Genomic DNA, 20,407 nt, shown 5'->3' on the forward strand with positions numbered 1-20,407 from the left:
AGCATTTCAGGCTTTAAAAAGTTCCTCCATTTGAAGTCTTTACAACATTACATAAAGTTACCGTATGTTGACCATTGAAAATATGTAGACTACATAAACTTCACAGTGAATAAAAATCCCAAGACTTCATAATAGTTACTGGCTGCAGTCAAATCTCATGTACTTCATAAACAATGCTTCAGTGTAGCTATGATTTTTTTTACTATTTCAGATAACGTTAAAATATTTGTCATGTCTATCTTAATTATCTACTGTGAACTGTTACTGATGTCCCTTCGGATGCAATTATGAATGGGCTTTGACTCAATGGTGATTTAATTCTTGTTAATTAAGGGAACTGCATTCAATTCACTATGGATTTTTGGATGAAATAATGCCTACAAATCTTTGCTTCAGTTGCATGTGTTCTATTCTGTTGTGCCTGCATTTGGTGTTGCTGAGCCTGTGCATCAACCTAAATATCACCGTGGGGCTCCTCAAAAGAGAAAATCTGGAAATAGAATACTTTGGCTTTTTTAAGTGCAATACTTTGTCATAACATTTTACAGGAGGGATAATTACCTTTCCCTCTACTAATCATACGTGCCTCAAACAACAGTCATCACTGTTCAAATGCAAATGCACCAAAGCTTGATAATTGCTATGTTTAAATAAAGAATAATTAGGAAGAAAGTTAATATCCCTAGGTCATTTACAGTATCTGAATGGGGAACAGTTCAAGTCTTGGCAATAAAAGGAGAGAGTAAGAGGAGAAAGGAAGAAAAGCAAAAAAAGGAAGAAAGAACAGACTGACAAAGAGAGGGAGGGAAAGAAAGAAAGGAATAACTAGAGGAAGAAAGAGAGGAAGACTGTATATCTTACATTGAAGATGTTGTAGTTTTCTGTGCGGTCCAGCAATTTATCTAGAGGATAAAGAGCTCGGCTGGCAGCATGCCAAGGCAGAAAATCTTTTTCCTCTGAAAGGTATCTGATAATCTCCAAAGGAATATTCTGAGGCAAATAACCAGCTCTGCACAATAAAAGAAGTTAGTATTAAATTGGTTTTCAGAAGATACACAATGAGGCAAAAATTATTTATTTTTTTCCCAAATGAAATTAAAATGCATAAAAACATGATAAACTCATCACACTTCAATGATACAAAAGTCAACCTTATAAAAATCAGCAACTTGCAGTCTCTCCCAACACATGCAAGCATATTGAATTGATGAAGCAAGGCATGAACACACATGAAAGAAAACTAGACAAGCTATCCCTACTTTGTAGGGATACTTGTGGCTATAAGACATGTAAAAAAAAGTAACTAACTTCAAGGAAAAAAAACAAAACAACAAATCAAAACAAACAGAAGGTGTTGCTTTTCTGATTTGTAAGACAGAAAGTTGCCTGCATAAAATCAACAATCCAAGGCACTTTGCTTCAGAGAACATTTTTACTGGCTGTGGACAATTGGAAAGAACTAGTGGTGAAGAAGTAGCTTTAGTTTTAGTTATTCTCCTGACTCATTTCTTTCTCCTTTAGAGCTGCCGTGTCTTCTACCACCTTCAGTCACTTTGGAATGATTTATCCAGTGGCACCACTGTGGTTAAGGATGTTTCAGCACTTTCCACAATTTGTGGAAAAAACTATGTTTTTTCCAGATGTTTATAAACCAACTAGCTAGAATTCTGCCCCATTATTTTACAGTCACAAAAGACCTCTCCCTGAAGGGGAAAGAGTTTAGGAGAGAGTCAGAAAGGTTTAATTAATAGCATTGCAAGTAAAATGCAGTACAGACACAAGCATTTGAAAGCTACTTTTAAAACCCAAGTACAGAAAACATCAAGCTTTAGGTTTTGCTCTCATTTTCTTTTTCAGAACGGCATTTTTTAACTATCCAGATTGCAAAACCAAAGTACAACCCTGTAGGTGTGAACCTTCCAGAAACACATGGTCTACTCTTCGCCTAATGCATGTGTTTAAATCCAAAAGGAGTCATCTATCTGCCTAGGGAGGAGATAATGATTCTGTTTTCATTAAACACTTAAAATCAGCAAGGTGGATTCCAGAAACTTCAATATAACATAGGCTAAACTATTATATAGCTTCATAGACTAGTTTTTCTCCTTGGTTGTAAATATTCCTTTAATTTCCATCAATGTCTGGGGAAGAAATGCATGCTTACAGCAAACAAATAAGGCTAGACACATTATTTCAGAAAATGACCCATACATACGAGTTGATATAAATTATCTCAGTTGTAATTGTATATAAAAACTACCTTGCTGAAATACTTGAAATAGATTGTTTTCTTGCAACATGCACTGCATCTTGCAGGCCTTTCTTTTTCACACTCTCTATTGGAACAATTACACTTTGTTCCCTTCATGTTCTCAGCAAAGGAGTTCATGTGACAGTTTTCAAAAGTATCTATCCCATGTCATTATGATGACCCACCCTCCAGTCTGTTTCATGTCATCTTTGTCCACATTTTGTCAGCTCTGTTTTCAACTCCTGTTACAGCACATACTCAAGCAAGAAAAACAAGATCACCTGGGGAGGTCACTGTGTCAACTGAGGAACTGAGTAGATATGAAATGACAGTGGTGGAGCTTTTAGAGTAGGTAGTGGACAAAGTTCATTACATCTGAAGACAGGTTACTCCATTTTATAGGTCTCTCTTATTTCTGAAGCAACAGAATATCAGTAAGATGAGTTCTAGGTCATAATACTTTGTAGAGATTTGTAAACATAATTAATGGAGACAGAAGCACGCTGGACTGACTGCAGTTAAAAATCTTGGAGATAATGTTAGCAAAGAGGTAAACTAGCTTGAAGTTGGTATATATATAATCAGTTCCTAATGGGATTTGTGATTATTTTTACTGATAATTTGATTGACATGAAAAAGTGTAGAGTAAGAAACAAGAGGAATAGCTCTAGGAAACATGTTGCTTAAGGAATAAACAGATTAATGCTTATTATAGCTGCACTAATGGACATTTACATTCATGTTCTGAAATTAAATCTATCAATACTAACCGCAAAAGGAAAATCACCACTGAAAAACAGATTATTTCTTTTTAAGCTTATAATAATGGCCAGTCTTCATGAGCGAAGATTTGGGAAAGGTCATTAACCCTTCGAGCCTGTGCAGTGGATTTTTTTTTTAGGTGAGACACAGCGTGCGCTGAACTGAGCCCACCCTTTAATCCTGAGGTTCATCTGCCGGGGCCGAGCAAGCTTGGACAGTGGCAGCAAGGTCCCCAGGACATAGGTTTGTTTAGAGTGACCTTCTCTTAGATGGATTGCCTTACAGGGCTAACGAGCTCCATCTGCCCGGGGGGGCTGGGAATCGAACCCGGGTCACAGCGGTGAGAGTCCTGCACCCTAACCACTAGACCACCAGAGGCCCCTTTTTAAGCTTAACTTCTCCATAAAGGCACATAAGAAGTGAACTCAGAGAAATTGATCTCTTATCCTGAGTTCTTCAGAGGTTCCTAATGAGTTTCAAAATCGTGATTCTTGGCTGATGGTACTCATCCTGTTCATAACAGAAGCTGTTACTCTCATCACTCACTGCTTCTAACTTCCAAATTTATCAGCCCATTCAATTCTGCCTGTCTCACCCCCTGACCCCCCACTTTTCCTATTGTTTCCCCCTAAGAGTAGAATGCAACTTACAAAAACAGATCAGGGCAAAGTCTGAGGTTTTTTCTGTTTACTCCTGACCCTCCTTCTCTTTATGGGAATGACCCTTGAAGAGCTTACGCACAGTATCATGAAAATCACACCGCTACACACACATCAACAAACCAGTCCCAAGAGAATGGATGGGGACGAGGGGAGGGTTTTGGGGATGACATTATTACATAAATGACAACAAATTCGTCACTTCAGACCATGATTTTGAGGAAAAGTGGTTATGGCTGCTACAGTCAATGTTAAACTCTCTGTCAGCACAAGCTGGGCAGTACAGATGCTAGGCTGGACCTCTGAGGGAACTTGAGCAGAGGCAAATCTAAAATCTTCTTACAGTGGCAGTTAAGACAGGAGCACTGGAGAAAACAAAAGTGCTTCAGGAACTTTACTTTGGCGTAATGTCCTTTATTGTACAGATGCCTACAGAAAACCAAGACAGCCCTATTCTTTTACCCTCAGCCACTAAGCCACGTTTATGAACTTCTTATTCCAAATATACTGCGCTACCAGACTATTTGGCATTAAATAGCTTCTGTCAAGAGGTAATAATAAGTACATTCATTGTTTCACCTTTTTGTGTAAAAAGTGGCATATGCTATAAATTATTAACTGTATACTATAGTTTTAAAAGCTTGAGGAGTATTTTCTTCCCCCCCCCCCCAAAAAAAAAAAAATCACACCAAAACCAAGGAAAGAGTTTAGTAAGTGTATAAGGGTAAGGCCAACTACTAATTTTTGGCATTCGTAGTTGAGAAAATAGAATATAAGGAGAAATTCTCACACTAGAGCATAAAAGAGATAAATAATGAATGATAAAACACATTAAAAGTTTTAGGACTTGTGTGAAGTGTGCCGAGAAGTAACATGACTACCATGGCAAGCAGGTCAGCAGAAGACAGAATCTAAACCAATCACAGTGACTGTTTGGTGAGCTATGCTCTAGTATTCTGCACCTTCACAAAGCACAACAGCTGGTTTCTTAAGCTGTGTATTTTAGTATAATCATATTCTTTTACTTTACACTGAAAGCTTGTCCAGTGCTAAGAGTGACATCAAGACTCCTCTTTCCCAGGGAATACTGCATTCAGCAAGATGCACTGGCTCACTTCAACAACAGCAAACCAGCCATTGCTAGGATCCTCCTCACTAGCCTGGAAGAACTAGGTTCAAGGATGGTTACACAGGATCTGGTCAGCAAAAACATTTATGAAGCAGGATAATAACCAAAATGAGGGAAGAAGGCAGAACAGAGGATGAATCTGTTCTGAGTATATCTGTAAACTTTGTTGGAAAAACACAGACCTGTAGAAATGTTAAACAGAAATGTTTAACACTTATAATAAGAAAAGCTATATATAAAAGTTATAATAAGAACCTTCCCATCAAAGGTAAAAATGTAAAATAATTTCCCTGTCATATAATTGCCTGGAAATATTCACTCAAAGGTACTACAGAGTATAAGATAAGCTTAGTACATACTATACACAAGCATCTTGATTTATTACTCTCTCTTCCAACAAAGTCACTGGAAGGTCAGTGACAGAAATCCTTATTTTTCTTGTATCTTTTTAGCCATCAATCATATTGCCATCCTTAAGTCCAGCAAAATTACTATCAGATATTGCCTGTCAAAGACCAAATGCATGAGAGTTAGGGTTAAGAGACAAGGTTCTTTTCTAGCTTAGCCATCTTGGAGAAAAATTGAAATATTGTCTGTCACTTGGAGAATAGCTGATTATGGGCTATACTGGAACCAGGAAACAAACAAACACCACAGAAATACCATGATGTCCAATCTTATGTCTGGTCTAAAACAGTCACACTGTTTTTCTAGGTATGTCTCCAGTAGCCACCCGAGTATCTTAGCAAGCACGTACCTACAACCAAAAAAATTCTGCAGGGGAATCTGGTATAGTTTTGGCAAGTATCTTAACAGATAAAAAAGTCAAATAAAACAGTATTGATGCATAAACAGTGGTTGAATGCATACTGATGTTCAGGTAAAACATTTCTCAAGGGCAAGGTTAAAGAGTTTACAAAACTTCACTTATAGTGTCTGAAATTAAAAGAACCTTAAGAGCTCATCTAGTCTCTCCCTACCCAAAATAGACTCATACCAGTGCCATTCCTGACAGAAATTGGTCTAGTTTTGTTTATATAGGTCTCTAGTGATGGATATCCTAGGAACACTACAATTTCAGTACTCCTCTGCCAAGAGGCATGATTAAGAATAGCATACCTCTGGTCTTTTCCCCTGTAAATATTCACAGAAGAGTACCAACTGATCCACTTCATATTCTAAAATGAACTGTTGTTCATCTAGTTTCATTATAAGCTACATAAAGCGGACATCCCTCTTTTTTGTATTTTAGATAAGAGCATTTTGATTGACATCATGGCTCATAGAGAAAGCAGCCTAGACTTCAAAAAGAGCCTCTACAAGCCATCTCAAAGCCAGCTTTCTCCATACTGAGTCATTTAAAACACATGACTACAAAAGCAAAATTTAACCAAAAAGATCACATTTGAGACACTTCATTGCTTTATCCATTTTATATAATTGTCCTTACCTATAAGTTTATCAACATGTCAATCAATCTGTAGCCATTCCTACACAAGAGCATGTGTTAGAAACACAGCACCACATGAGGTTTTTCTTATTATCTGTGTTCCTAATTTCACAGTTGCCTGCCGAGCTAAAGAAGAGAACAGGAGAACAGAAACACAGACTGGCAAAAAGATCTGGTTTAGTTATTAGGAACATTAGCCCTAGACAAACATCCTGGTTCAGCAGGTTTTTCATGCCTAAGGAGGCTGCTGATGAACTGTAGTGAAAAGGTGATATCTCATTTTTATGACAAGGACAGAGGTGGAAAAAGACCTTTCAAAAGTTATATATATATATATTAAGTGGCTTATGAGATCTTATAATATCATAAGCACCAACACTTAGCAAGGTACTATCCTGCTTACACTGAAGAAGTTGGTAGGGTGGCCATTGCTGCAGAGAAAAGAGGCAATGAACAGAACAAGAAAGTACTGAACGTGGCAATGAAATATCCCTCACAAAGAATTCCTGTTAAAAATCTCATAGCAATCAAAAATAATCTTTAAATTACATGAGCCTTTAATGAGTCAGATAAAAGCAGAAGATCTAGATTATATTATGAAACATCAGTGTGTATTCAGCTGCATTCTGACCTTGATTTGTTCTTTACACTGAGCCGCTGAACTTATGGACAGATCCCAGCACATTCATTTTCCCCTTAGGGACCAAGTACCAAATGGTAGCGTAATTGCCAAGGGAAAATTATTACTCTGTTCTGAATTATTTCTATCATAAATCCAGCACCAGTCAAACAGACTCTGTTAAAAAAACGACAGGGTTGCTGTACAGTGATGAGAGTCCCACACACAAGGGCATCATAAATCCTTTGGTCCCACCACCCAACAAAGTCATTTCAAGTCATGTGTTTAAATCAAAATTAGAAAATCCAAGCTGGCAGCAAACTGGTCTGCATTGTTGAAACAATGTAAATGAGGTGATTTACTTGCTGCTGGTTTAAAACTCCCACTGCCTTGTCTGTTTCTCATGGAATATGTAAAACATGACCAGCTTTTTTCCTGGGTAATTTTGAAGGGGTAAAAAGCAGCTCTTCAGAACACAGATGTGCAACTGAGATTAACATCAGTTCTGTTTCTGTGCATGTGCAATATATGAATAATTAGACTCTACTCATTAACTCCTAAAGGAACAGTTTAAAGTAAGTTAGGATTCTTATTAATTGATTAATTGATCGTTTTACCTTAACAGTCAAGTGTGTAGATTAGAATAACTCCCGGGAAAACTTGGTGCCAATGAACATTCACATTTAACTGTATAAAGCTTTTTCACTTCTTCTGGACCTATCAAGGATTGGTGTCCCTATTGATGTATTCAGCATATTCTTTCCTACAGTGCTTTAACAGCAGTTCCTTGACAGCTGAGTAAGAACAAGTATGTTGAACCCTGACATGTAAAAGAAGCTTTGAGCAAGGTGACCCATACAACAGAGAAACTAACTCCTGTAGTCACAGATTTCACCTTCAACTTTTGCAAGACTGGGATGCCAAAGATTAAAAACTTACAATGACTGACATCCATGTTCAACCACGGAAGCTAGAGAAAGAATGTCTTCTCATAGAAAACTAATGGGCAGTCTGTAAAAAAGGCCCTGTGATCTCCAGTATCAAAGAATAATTTACCTCATCCTCCTCTTTTCTAAGACAAGCAAAGTGACTTAATGGAGGTATTATGATCTGTAATAGCTATGGACTTCCACATAAACAGGACAGGAATGCACATCTGTTCTTTGAAAAATACAACAGCAACATTTGGCTTACAGGCTCATTTTAAGAACTACATTTAATTAGCATTCAATCTCTCCAATTTTAAAGGATTCAGAGAGTATGACAGTTTTAAGTGAAGCCTGCTTATTATTATGTTTTCTTACATGTAAAATATTTGAGGACTCTTCAAGTGACGTTCAACTCCACACAAGAGCATTTGAAGCATTCTACAAAGAATAGTTCGGATTCAATGTAATTATCAGAGTATAATGTGGCTTAAATTATCTTGCATAATTTAAGAGTTGACACATAAGCATGTTAATTTGAACTACTCACCTTTCTTGAAAACAGAAAAAAAAAAAATTCAAGCCCCCTCTTTTGTAAAAATGCAAAAAAAATTCCTTCAAACTGTAGTTCAGAATCTCTTCTTTCCTCTTCTTCCCCATATGAAAAAAAATGATAAAAAAAGAGTAGTGCAAGATGAAAAAGAAATAAACTTACTGCTAAAAATTAAGGCTATGCAGTCAGGTATGTTATGGTTTTCATCATTATGAAACCATGATTTTTGAAAAGTATGTAATTCACACAGTTAAATTAACTAAAGAAATTTGAATGTATTTCAGGGGCTAATAGACATCAATTTCAGATGATTCAATTATTATAAGTGTTATTTATTTTCTTCCTTGATGATTTTGTTGGAAAGGGTAGAATGAAACAGCTCTTCTATTCATTTAGTTGTCAACGGGTGATGGTATCTATGAGAGTATGTTTGAGCAAAACCAAAATTGAGTTAGTTTATTATTATGCACAATACTTTTTCATCACTCTCTTTTTTCCTGGTCTAATGTTCATAATTTGCATATCAGTCAGCCAAGTGAAATATTTGTTTAAAAGCTAGAAACTTCATATGGAAACACAGAAGCCTGATCTTGAAAATATACATACAATCCAAATTTTCTTTGCCAGAATATCTACAGAATTGGACATTCTTTCTCTGAAGGCAATTCCCTATAAAAATATTTATCATGAAATATTCTCTGAAATTGTCATAAACCCTCACCTATTCTCTCATTTCCATTTTGCGAGAAAGCAGAGACAAACAATTTAAGTGATTTTACCAGGATCACCTAGGAAGGCTACAGCAGAAATACCATCTCAGGTTTTTCTAGTCTCTGTGCAGTGCCTTAGTCATAACACAGTCCTTCCTGTCATTTATTGCTTGATTTCTGCATAAGCACACTTCTAGCTGAGGAGGAAGGAGCTAATCTATTGTAACATTCAAGCAGATAGAGCATACAAAGACCAGACCTCCCCTAGACAACAATTCTGGCCAACAGCAACTGAATAAGCACAAAAAGTAGGATCATTGCTGAGAAGCAACGGTGCACTCAGGTGAAAGCAGCAGGCAAAGAAGTGAATAGCCTATGGTCGCAGACTATTTTGTTTATACTGATGAGGCATCTGTATTGTCTATTCTATTTAGAAAAGTTGGTTCATGCCTTTTATTCATATATCTTTTGTTGATACTGGGAAAGGACAGGGTATTTAGAGCAGTACTTCCAGCTTTTCAGGGTGGCTTATATTTGCTACCTTGACCAAGTTAGCAGAAAGGTCTTTTTGTCCTCTATACTAGTCCTGTCAGACCCTCAGAAAGAAAAGTAATAGGGTTCTGGGATAAGGGTAAGGAGTCAAGGAGTCAAAAAAGCTGCTTATTTTGAGAGGACAGGTGAGGGAGGTAAAGAAAGGGCTGATCAGGCAGCTGTGGGGAAGAAAAAGGGGTCTGTAGATGAGACAAAAGCACAAGGAATGGGTGTCTGCCAGGTGTGAGAGGATAGAGCCCCCACAGAATGGCACAGGTTGTGAGGCTGTAAAAAGACTTCCCCCTGCCCCACCAACACAGAGATTCCTGAAGTCATATTTGCACTTCTTAGCTCGTTTCCAACACTTAAAGTTGCTAAGAAGCCTTCAGCAAGCTCCACACATGACACTCCTCTTCTTGTTTAACCTCAAACTCAAGTTAAGTGCTCTCTTGAAGCATAATTCAGACACAGTTTAATTAACGTTTCCAAAACAAGTTTCACAAACTGTTCCCCACCTCTGTCATTACACAGCAGTCTTTGGCACTGCAACATGGATAGATTCATACCAAGCTGACTTCAGAGACCAGCTTGAACTGTAACAATGAGTTAACAACCATTAGCTAAAAATAATTCTTTCACTCCCTTGAAACTGGAGTCAAGTTTTCCTGATAGTTTATTTTGGATTTGACCAAGAATAGAGTTAATGTAGTTTACAGAATAAAACAATTAGTGCTATAATAGCTCAGAAGTAATAGAAGTAATTGAAGCATAGGCAAATGTTGCAGGGACATAAGACCAAGACCTACTCATGCAGTAAACATCTCCATCCCTGGAGGTTTTTAAGATGAGGTTGGACGTGGCACTTAGTGCCATGGTCTAGCAACTGTGGTGGTAGTGGATCAAGGGTTGGACTTGATGATCTCAGAGGTCCTTTCCAACCTGTCTGATTCTATGATTCTATGATTCTATCTGCAGCCAGATCTATAGGGCTGGTTTTTAGTATGTGCTGAAGAGTCTTCTCCAACTTCTTCCCTGGCTTTCAGCAAGTATTTCTATTTTCCAGGATGCTCTCACAGCACCAGCACTTCCCTGGAATGTGCTGTAAAAATTGTTTTACTGTTTTTAGCTATGTAAGAGGATCAGATATACAAATGATACATACTACAAAAGCAGAATTGACTTTTAGTGTGCTTAGTCTCAGGAATTGCTTTGATTCTTCTTGTATGAACATATGCAAATGTTATCTCCACATAACAAAATGTGTATCTCCACATAAAGCAGATATCAAGGCTGTGATATGTCAGAGAACATATGGATTGACACGCAGCATATGTAATGAATGACAGCTACCTTAAAATAATTGTAGCTTTCTATTTTCTCTAAAAAAAGGCACAGCTGCTCAGGCCCACTGAGAGAGATTTATGTCAGAGGAAACCAAACCACTCCCATAGGAAGCCACACCTAAATCATTTGCTAGTGAACCATCACCAAAATTTGCCTGACAGTGAATGGGAGTTACTGTTGCATTTGCTGAAATAATTTGGATGAGGCCTCATTTATTAAAATAGTAAATCTATACCACTATTAATCAAGTGCAATACAAAGTATTGATCTAATACTCGGTCCCTTAGCTGGTACTCAGAGGCACTAATTAAAGGACCTGCATAACCTATCTGTTGTTTGTCTCTGTGTTGAACTATCAGAAAATGCAATCAGGAGTAAAGATGAAGGCTGGAGTTAAACTCCAGTTTACTCATTTAAATGGACCCTATATAATTGTTTATGAATAACCCAACAAAACAAGGTCAACAAATCTGAATATGGCTGTTGAGATATTGAAACATTTTGAAGTACATTAATCGGGCTAGATGAGAACCTCTATCTTTGTCACCTACTTATTATCCAGCCCCAGCAATTAAATGCCTTGACTTCTCCTGACATTACACCGAACAGGACTTGAAGTAATACAAAACAAGTGTAACATGGAAGCAGTTAGCTCACATACGCTGAAATACTTCAAATGATACAATAAATAAAATCTTAATCTCTAAGGAAGGAAAATAACAATGAAGATCACTTCAACTCCATAGTATAGTTTTGTTATGCACGTATTTCGACCAGAAATTTCAATAAAACATTCCTCTAATTTAGCGGTAATAATTCTGGCTTTTATATGGAAGTGTATGAATTACAGGCTTGGTTACAAGGTAACTCTCAGTTTCCAGAAATAAGATCAGCTAATCATTAAGTGGGGTGGTGCTGCCTCAAGTAGTTAGTTGAATGGATAAAATGTTTTTGCTTACATGTCAAGACTCCATATCCAGGAATTAACTTAAGGAACAGGGAGAGGGTTGGCTTTGATTTGTTTCCCCCCTTTTTTTTCTTTTTTTTTTTTTTAAGAAACATAAAATAAGGGGTCCTAAAGATGTGATTTTCCAGATCCAAAAGGCTATACTTGATTAACTAAGACTTACTTTTTAAATTAATTTGCCTTTACAAGTTGGTGAGAAAATTATAAGGAGTCAGCATTAGCTTACTTTGGTATTTTACTTCTGGAATCAACCTTGGAGTCAAATGCACCAGCTGTTAAAGATAAATTTGTGTCAAGGGGGATAATTTGGATTTATATATTGAAAAGTAGGTTGGCACTGCCTTTTCCCTTGCCCTCAGACTTTGGTTTTCTAGAGTCAGCGGAACTCACAGTTTGGAAAGAAGCAAGGCAAAAAGAATTGATTAACAGCAGGAAAACAATCATCATAACTCATCATATATCTATTCACACAAGGATCCTGGTTTTGGTCTAGTGTATGAAATTCTGAGAGGAACACTTATGAAGGCCATCTACAACATGATGAACTTAGTTCACAGATAATTTTGAAGGTATATTTTTGTTGTTTTTCATTTCTGACACAGCTCTCTATATTTGTCAAGTCTACAGGGGCAAGCTACATCTAAAGAGGCTATAGCTCACTCTCCCCCTAATCTGTGCAAGGAAATTGACAGCACTCCAACACAGTCATCCATCCTTGGAGTGTGAGAACAATTATTTAACAACACAGCTTCATGCTTTCTCATTCAGTGCTTCAAGAACTGGAAACAACAATAACTATTTTAGGTGACAGTGAAATAGATATTCCCAGTCACATCTGGTCCAACACTGATTAACATTAAATACAAACCAGACCAATTTCTTTCACATAATACTGGATTAAGTCAACCAGTTTAATGAGGGAAATCTTTTACGAAGATTTAGAGCCCATCAAGGAAGAACCAGGAGGGACACAACACTCTTAACATTGAGTGATTTATCTTATCCTATATGGTTAAGTAGTTTTGAGAGGTCAGGTGCATGTTTCTCTCCATTAACTCTCAGTGCAGTACAAGGTGAGAATGTCAGCTTTACAGGTCTACCTTTGGGATGCCTAAAGTAAAATGGGAGGCATCCCACCTCACATACTCACTAACTGATCACTTATACTAAGGAAAGAGAAAGACAAGAGAAGTTGACGGCATTACTCATGCTTAAAACAGTGGGATCTTTGTTATTTATTGTGACATTGCTTATTGGAGCTATCTGAAATGACCTCTGCTTTGTTTAAGCTTAGAAGAGAACCACAGTTCTACTTGTCTTCTCTCAGCTTCTCGGCTTTCTTAGTCAACATTTACTAGTACATTTACTAGAATCAACATATTTTCAAACTGTACTGAAACTTCATACAAAGCGAAAGATAAAGGATCTTCAAGAAGAATGGAAGAGTGTTATTCCTGGCTGCCCTGCTCAAGAATACACAGCATAGATTTCCCTAAGCTACGTTACTGCCAAGGCTACAGCTTTCCAGATCTTAAGGGTGTGTGCATGCATGCACTGAGAAGAGAATTATGCTTAAAAATCTGAAAAACAAGCAGGTTGTAACTTTCTTTTGTGGTTATTATTCCACTTAACTCTCCTTGATGTGTTATGTTAACCAAATTACACCAAGAAAGAAGATGAAGGAATGTATTTCCATGTAAAATGGGCAAAAAATTATGAAATTAAAGCTATAGAGCTTAAAATATCCCTTGGTAGTAACAATTCATTTATGTTTTTTATTTTTGAGAAATCATTATGCTGGACAGTAAAAGGATAATAAACCTTTTGAAGGAATGAAATCAAAAACACCTTTAAAAAATAAAATGTGGTGCTCCAAAATAATTTATATGAGCAATTTTCTTCATATTTCTCAAGATCTAAATATTATTAAATTCTATTAAAGAGAAGACCAGTACTTGTTCCACAAACAAAATCAAGTAGCAGTAAAACTACATAGAAATAATCATATTAGGACCTACCATATTAGGATAGTGAAAAAATTGAGTTAAATCCTTTTGGCGTTATCTGTATCAAGTTCAACGACACATTAGAGAGTACTGTAGAAGTTTCTAAGAAATACAGTCTCTTCAGTACAGTAAAAAGAACTGTTTATATTAGAAAATATTTTTAAAAGGACCAGCATGAATTTAAGTAGTTATGTTTTAATTTTGGAATTATTTCATCACTGAAAATAATAGCTAGGGATTAAAGTATGTATTCCACAGTTCTGTCTCTCAAAATATGTATATTTATAGTTGTAGACAAGAAGATAACACATCGTTGCAACTGGGAACCAAAACCGAGGGCTGAATTACTGTTAAAAACAGCCGGTCTTCTCAGAAGTCAGGTCTGAACTACCAGTTACTGCCTCTATGCCTGGTCAATAAGGTTACTCACCTTTTCTTATGTCACAGTCAAAGACAAGTGTATGCATTTAATCTCCCCATCACGTAATGTCATATGGGCAGGGAGAAACGCACATTGTGCAATGCAGACAAGTATCAGCACCGCATCCACAAGGCAGGTAATATCCAAACCATGGTACTGTTCCAAAAGAAAGTGAGGCAACTTTCTGCACTGTGCCTTGCAGCCAAGGGAGTCACTAGCTAACAGCACTCTGATCATAGTAAGATTCAAAATGCTGTAGAAATTCCAGAAATGCTCAATGGAACTGCTTTTCCATTCTGTGTGAAAAGCACTACACAGAAAAAAAGAGTCTGTTCCAGCAGATTACAAGAAAAGAAAGATATTGGGAAAATGATATAACAATACAAGTGTAGTGGGTTTCTGTGGCTGGGTTTTGGTAGTGGGGGGTGGGCTACAGAGGTGGCTTCTGTTAGAAGCTGCTAGAAGCTTCTCCTGTCCCATGGAGCCAATGCCAGCCGGCTTCAGGATGGACTTCCTGCTACTGGCCAAGGGCAAGCCATCAGGAATGATAGTAATGCCTCTGTGATAACATATTTAAGAACAGAAGGTTGTGGTGCAGAAGGAATTCCAGCCAGGGAAGAGCAGAGAGAAAACATGGGAACAACAAGGTAAACACCAAGGTCAGTGCAGAAGGAGAGGGAGGAGGTGATCCAGTTGCCGGAGCTGTGGCCCCTGCGGACCATGGTGCAGACCACGGTGGAGCAGCTGGGCCCCTGCAGCCCATGGAGCACCACTGGGGTGCAGAGACCCACCTGCAGCCCATGGAGGAGCCCATGCTGGAGCAGGTAGATGCATGAAGGAGGCTGTGACCCCGTGGGAGGCCCAAGATGAAGCAGGGTCCTGCTGGAGACCTGAAGCCCATGGAGAGGGAAGCCCACGCTGGAGCAGGTTTTTCCCGGGTAGGACTTGTGGCACCTGTGGGGACCCACGTCGGTACGGCTCATTCATGAAGGACTGCACCCCATGGAGGAGTGACCCACAGGACAGCAGTTTGGGAAGAACTGTTGCCCGAGGGATGGACTCACGCTGGAGAGGTCCATCAGGGACTGTCTCCCATGGGAGGGACCCCAGGGGAGCAAGGGAAGGACTCCTCTCCCTGAGCAGGGGCAGGAACAACAACTGACCGTAACCCCCATTCCCTGTCCTCCTGCACTGTGGGGCAGAAGGGAGAACATGGAAAGAAGGAGGTGTTGGGGGAAGATGTTTCTAAAACTGTTTTATTTCTCACTCTTTGGCTCTTATCCTGTTAGTAATAAATTTAAGTCCTATCCCCACTTTGAGTCTGTTTTGCCCATGAAGGTAATCAGTAACCGACCTCTCCCAGCTCTTAACTCATGAATCCTTAGCTGTTTTTTTCTCTCTCCTCTGTCCAGTTGCAGAGAGAGAGTGAGAGAGTGGCTTTAGTGGGTACTGGGCATCTGGCCAGAGTCAACCCATTACAACAAATCAGGGCAAAAAAAAATTACTAAAGCTTAAAGGTGCCTTCCATAACAAATTAAACACACCACAAGGGTCAGTTATAAAATAAAAAAAAAAAAGGAGAGGCAGGGCATTAGGGAGAAACAGAAGAAAAAACCTTCATTCATTAGAGAAAGAGGAAAGAGATTATTTATCTTCAAAGTGTAAAATTGAACTTGCTGCAAAATTGATCAGATATCTTCAGACTCGGAAATACCCTATGGCAATTATTGATCAAGAGGAGTGAACGTGCCACAGACCAGGTTTATGTGCCACAAAAAAAAAGGAGGAGAGGGGACGCAAAAGAACTTCCGTATGTTTAAGACATACTTAAGTTTGAAGCACACTCAACTGCTGAGTTAACAGTTGCATGAGCTATTGCAGCAGTGTATGAGGATAGACGATCTTCAGGAAAACATACCTGGCTAGATTGAATGCATCATCGATTAAGCCTGCTCGATTACTGACAGAGATAACCTGTGAGGGCCAAGCACAAAAATTGAACCATTTAGGGTGATGGAACAGTGAAGGTTCACCTATGAAAGCAGATTTTAGGGATGAGAATAGGAGCTTACCTCATGGTTCCTTGTTAGCTGATTAATTAGCAGCCTCCAATTCCTAATATCATAATTAACTCTAAAGTAGCCAGTCTGGTTGATGTTCCCCAGCAACCAACCTGCCTCTTCGAAAGCAGGAATTCTGTGGTGTTCTGGAAACAAAGAACAAGAAGGGAAGGGGTTTTGGTTTTAAATTTAAAAATTATAAAGACATATCAGTTAAATTTTCTCCTTCTTTAAGTATACATGAAGGCAGTAAAATTAAGTGAAAGACTAACAAAAACATTGTGCTTGATTAACAATAATCTCCTTTATCTGTTCTGATGTAGAGAGATGCCAGCTGACATTCCCATGGGGACCTTTTACCCACACAGAACTCCAAGTATGCTTTTTTGTCCCCTGGAAAATACTATTTATGTGAAAAGTACACATCTTAAGTTTGGTACCCTGATTCTGGTGATGCTAAAACAGCTTTCTACAACTGTAACTCAAATAATTCAACCGATATGTTATAGAGAGAAGACTAAACCTGTGATTAAAAAAATAAATTCCTAAGTGTTTCTGCATGTATTTGATGAAGCTTTTACATTGGATTCTAAATTAAAGTATTTCCAGTTGTACAGCTTCTAGCTACTAACCACAGAGAGGCATCTCTTTAGAGCTAGAACCTTATATCAACTAACCTGTTCTTCATCTTTCCCCTCATTTTAAGTAATCACTTCGGGGCAGAAAGTCTAAATTTATTACAGTATTTCTACAGTCAAGTAAACCACAACTATTTGCACGACTAGGGATTTCAACAACAAAAACACGCTGAACTCACAACACACACTTTTGTTTCACTATGGAAAGAATTACCATAGGATGAAGCCTCAGGCTTCAGTGTTTCTTGAAGAAGTCTTCAATCTAGTAAATTATTCTGACAAAACTAATCGTGAACCAGAACTCACTAAAAATTCCAAAACTTTTTTTTTACTATAATAAAATTAGTTTGTACATTGTTGAAGGAACAGTTTTCTCAGGCATTTTTAAAATAAAAAAGAAATACATAGAATTTGTTATAAATGTAATTCCATCAGGGAATTGCTTAGTTTGCTTGAATTCGCTGAAAGTAACGATCAGGAAAAAAGTTAACAACGTGGTCTTTACAATTCACACATGTTATCTAGTACACAGATTTACTAAAGAAAGTGATTTGTTTCAGTCTTTCTTATAAAAAAAGTAATTTCTGAGTAAATAATAGATGACTAGAACTACAAATAAAAGTTATGCTTCTCCCTCAACTAAGCAAACACACAAATAACTATTATTTTAAGGTGCAATAAATACAAAGATCAGCAAGACCCCAATCTTAAAGACACATAATTATATATGCAAATTCATGGAGCTGCATCATGCACATGAATTTAGACAAAAAGCTGCAGGATTAGAAAATAAAGTCCTCATCTCTCCTAGGGAGTTCTGAAATCATTAAAACATCTTAAAAATACACTTCTTAGAAATATTAAGCCTAGAATAACTCAGTTGTTGCCTACTCAATTCAACTGTTATTGCTCCTTTAGGGTTTGTCTAACAGACTCTTACCAGCTCAATTTAATTACTCTATATAAACAAATGAGAAAAAAAAATACAGACCCCTGGGTTTAGTGAAAATAATCTGTGATAAAGAACCAAGTGGACATATTCTTTAGGAGCCAAGATATCCTGCAGAAATTGGACTGAGAAAATCAGAATGAAGTCCTACAACTCTGTGGACTTCCCAAGCATTCATACTGTCAAAGCACCTAAGCTGCTTTTGCCACACAGTCTGATTTGGGACAAGGTTGTAACACTGTGTGTCCCTTCTTCCACAGGGGTCTAATAAACACTGGGCTGTGCAGCTCAGTCCTTAGCAAACTCTCTTAGACTGCTATACTGAAATTGCTCTTCTGTTTAAATCCTTTTTTCACTGGACCCAACGTCAGAACCACCCCACTGCACCATGCTACTTAGAGATGACTTGAATCCTGTTTCCTGTGTAACCTTATAAAAACATTACTATAGAAAAATTATATGAGATTGTAACAATTTACACCATAGTGATAAAGGCATTTTCTTAGAACAGATTTGGATCGAATATCTCCCGTAAAAAAAGGGAGAGAAGAAATTTGAATCCGGATCTACTCCATCCCATTTATTTTTCCCAGTGTGGTGCTTTGAATACAGCCTGTCACCTCTAAAGATCAGCTATATTCTTTACCAACATAGTGGGTTTCTTAAAGAAACAGAAAAAAGTACACACTTCTGTATCTAGGAGACACTGCTGAGGGAAAGGATGACTTTAAGAGTTTCTCTGGGTTTTTAGGGGCATACTGCCATGGTAGGGTCAGGAGCGGGCTGCTCACTCTAGGCAGAAAATCTTATCACCTTAATGCAGTACAGCCTTCTGCCCATGTTCTTCAGTTGCAAACTAACCTCTAAATACAACCATTCCTGAAAGCAGCTACTTGTGACTGCTTAATCCCCACACCTCTATGATACTACCTAAAAGCATACCAAATGGGCTATAAGCCTTTCTTAAGCATTATCTGGGTAAATAAATTCATTAAATGGAAATTTTCAAAATCCGATGTAACAAAAAAATACATACCCTTATTCTTGTTTCAGTATTTGAGGAAATTACTTCTGCTTTAATAGAGCATTGAATGGTACTTGCCAGTCAAATTTGACAAGTTCTAAATAACCTATTTCATAAGTAACAGCTATGCAACATCCCCAACACACATGGCATTAAAGGAGAATACCTTTCAGAAGCTTGATGGCATTATTGCTGTTTTGGTTAGTTTAAATACAACCATAACCACTTGCTATTATTTTCTGGTAAGACTGCTCCTGTGTTGACTTTCTCCTGAAATATGGAACAGGAATCTTTCACACCTTCTCAGCTAATATAAAAAGGTGGTTATTTCAAGGAGCTGCCTGATGCGTGCGCTTCACACAGTTCTATATTATTTAGTAGAATTTGATATTTGTGTTTGTCAATTCTCACATTTTCCTATAAAAGAAATTCTTTGTTTTGGTGATTATAGCACTAAAAATGTCTATACACCTGGGTAATGTCTCCACTTACTAAAAACACATTTATTAGTCTCCTGTTAAAAGTATTATAGTTAGGGAAAAGGTAGTAATTCAGTGTTAAATTCTGTATTAGAACACTCATGACTTTCTAAACAACAACAAAGACTTAATTTGAAATGAAATCTATCTTTGACGGTTTTAGTTCACCTCTTAAAATTCAATCTAAAATATATATCCAGTTGTATTTGAGATTAAAGGGAATTTTTTTAATCTTCTTTCATCAGAAAGTGCTTTTCCCTTGTTGTGTTTTCTCTGGATGCCTCAGAAAACAATGCTGCTCTGAAACTTCCAGTTTTGCCACATACATATAGGAAATATTTACAAGGAAATGTTTAAGTTTTATGACATTTGTTTTGAAGGAAGAAAATCAGCTAGGGTCTTATTCCCAGTTTCTCTGCTCTCAAAGTGTGAGACAGTCCTCCAGCTAATGCTACCTGCACGTGGCTTGAAGTTCTGTGCTCTCCCAGCTCTCGAGCAACTTCAACTCCTTCAAAACCAGCAAAAATGATGGAAGTCTGCTCCTCCACACGGTAACCCAAGCACCATGTGAGGTAGGTCTGGGAGAAGGGCGCTCCTCTGGAAGACTATGTCAGTGCTGCAAAGAGCATAGCTAAACACAGTTCCACTGCCATTTCAAATGTTCAGACTCACAGTTGTTATTTTAACTCTTCATTTTATACAACCCCTAGCATACTAAGAAATTGGCTTATGCTGAGAGAACTCACTCCATTTTGCTGCAAAAATAACTGCACAAGTGTAGCAAAATTCTATGTCAAGAACAGAACGTGATATTTTTCTGGCAAATAAAAACATTCCATGAGGAAATTCATCATAATCACAATATTTTGTGAAAAGATACTGACTAACTAAATTCTACAAATCTTCTTGCATGAACTTTTCATATGGGG

General features: G+C 37.7%; 1 protein-coding gene across 1 annotated transcript in view; it reads right to left on the bottom strand.

Moving 5' to 3' along the window:
• Positions 1-20,407, bottom strand: part of TRHDE (thyrotropin releasing hormone degrading enzyme) — a 202,912-nt gene that overhangs the window by 24,096 nt on the left and 158,409 nt on the right. Inside the window, exons 11-13 of the mRNA XM_017832814.1 lie at positions 16,401-16,534; positions 16,247-16,302; positions 862-1,009 (exon numbers count right to left, since the gene is read on the bottom strand). Coding sequence (XP_017688303.1) covers positions 862-1,009; positions 16,247-16,302; positions 16,401-16,534 — 338 coding nt within the window. The remainder of the gene's footprint in view (positions 1-861; positions 1,010-16,246; positions 16,303-16,400; positions 16,535-20,407) is intronic.

Source organism: Lepidothrix coronata, unplaced genomic scaffold (genome assembly GCF_001604755.1).
Source record: "Lepidothrix coronata isolate B3197 unplaced genomic scaffold, Lepidothrix_coronata-1.0 Scaffold206, whole genome shotgun sequence".
In the NCBI taxonomy this organism is placed as follows: Eukaryota; Metazoa; Chordata; class Aves; order Passeriformes; family Pipridae; genus Lepidothrix; species Lepidothrix coronata.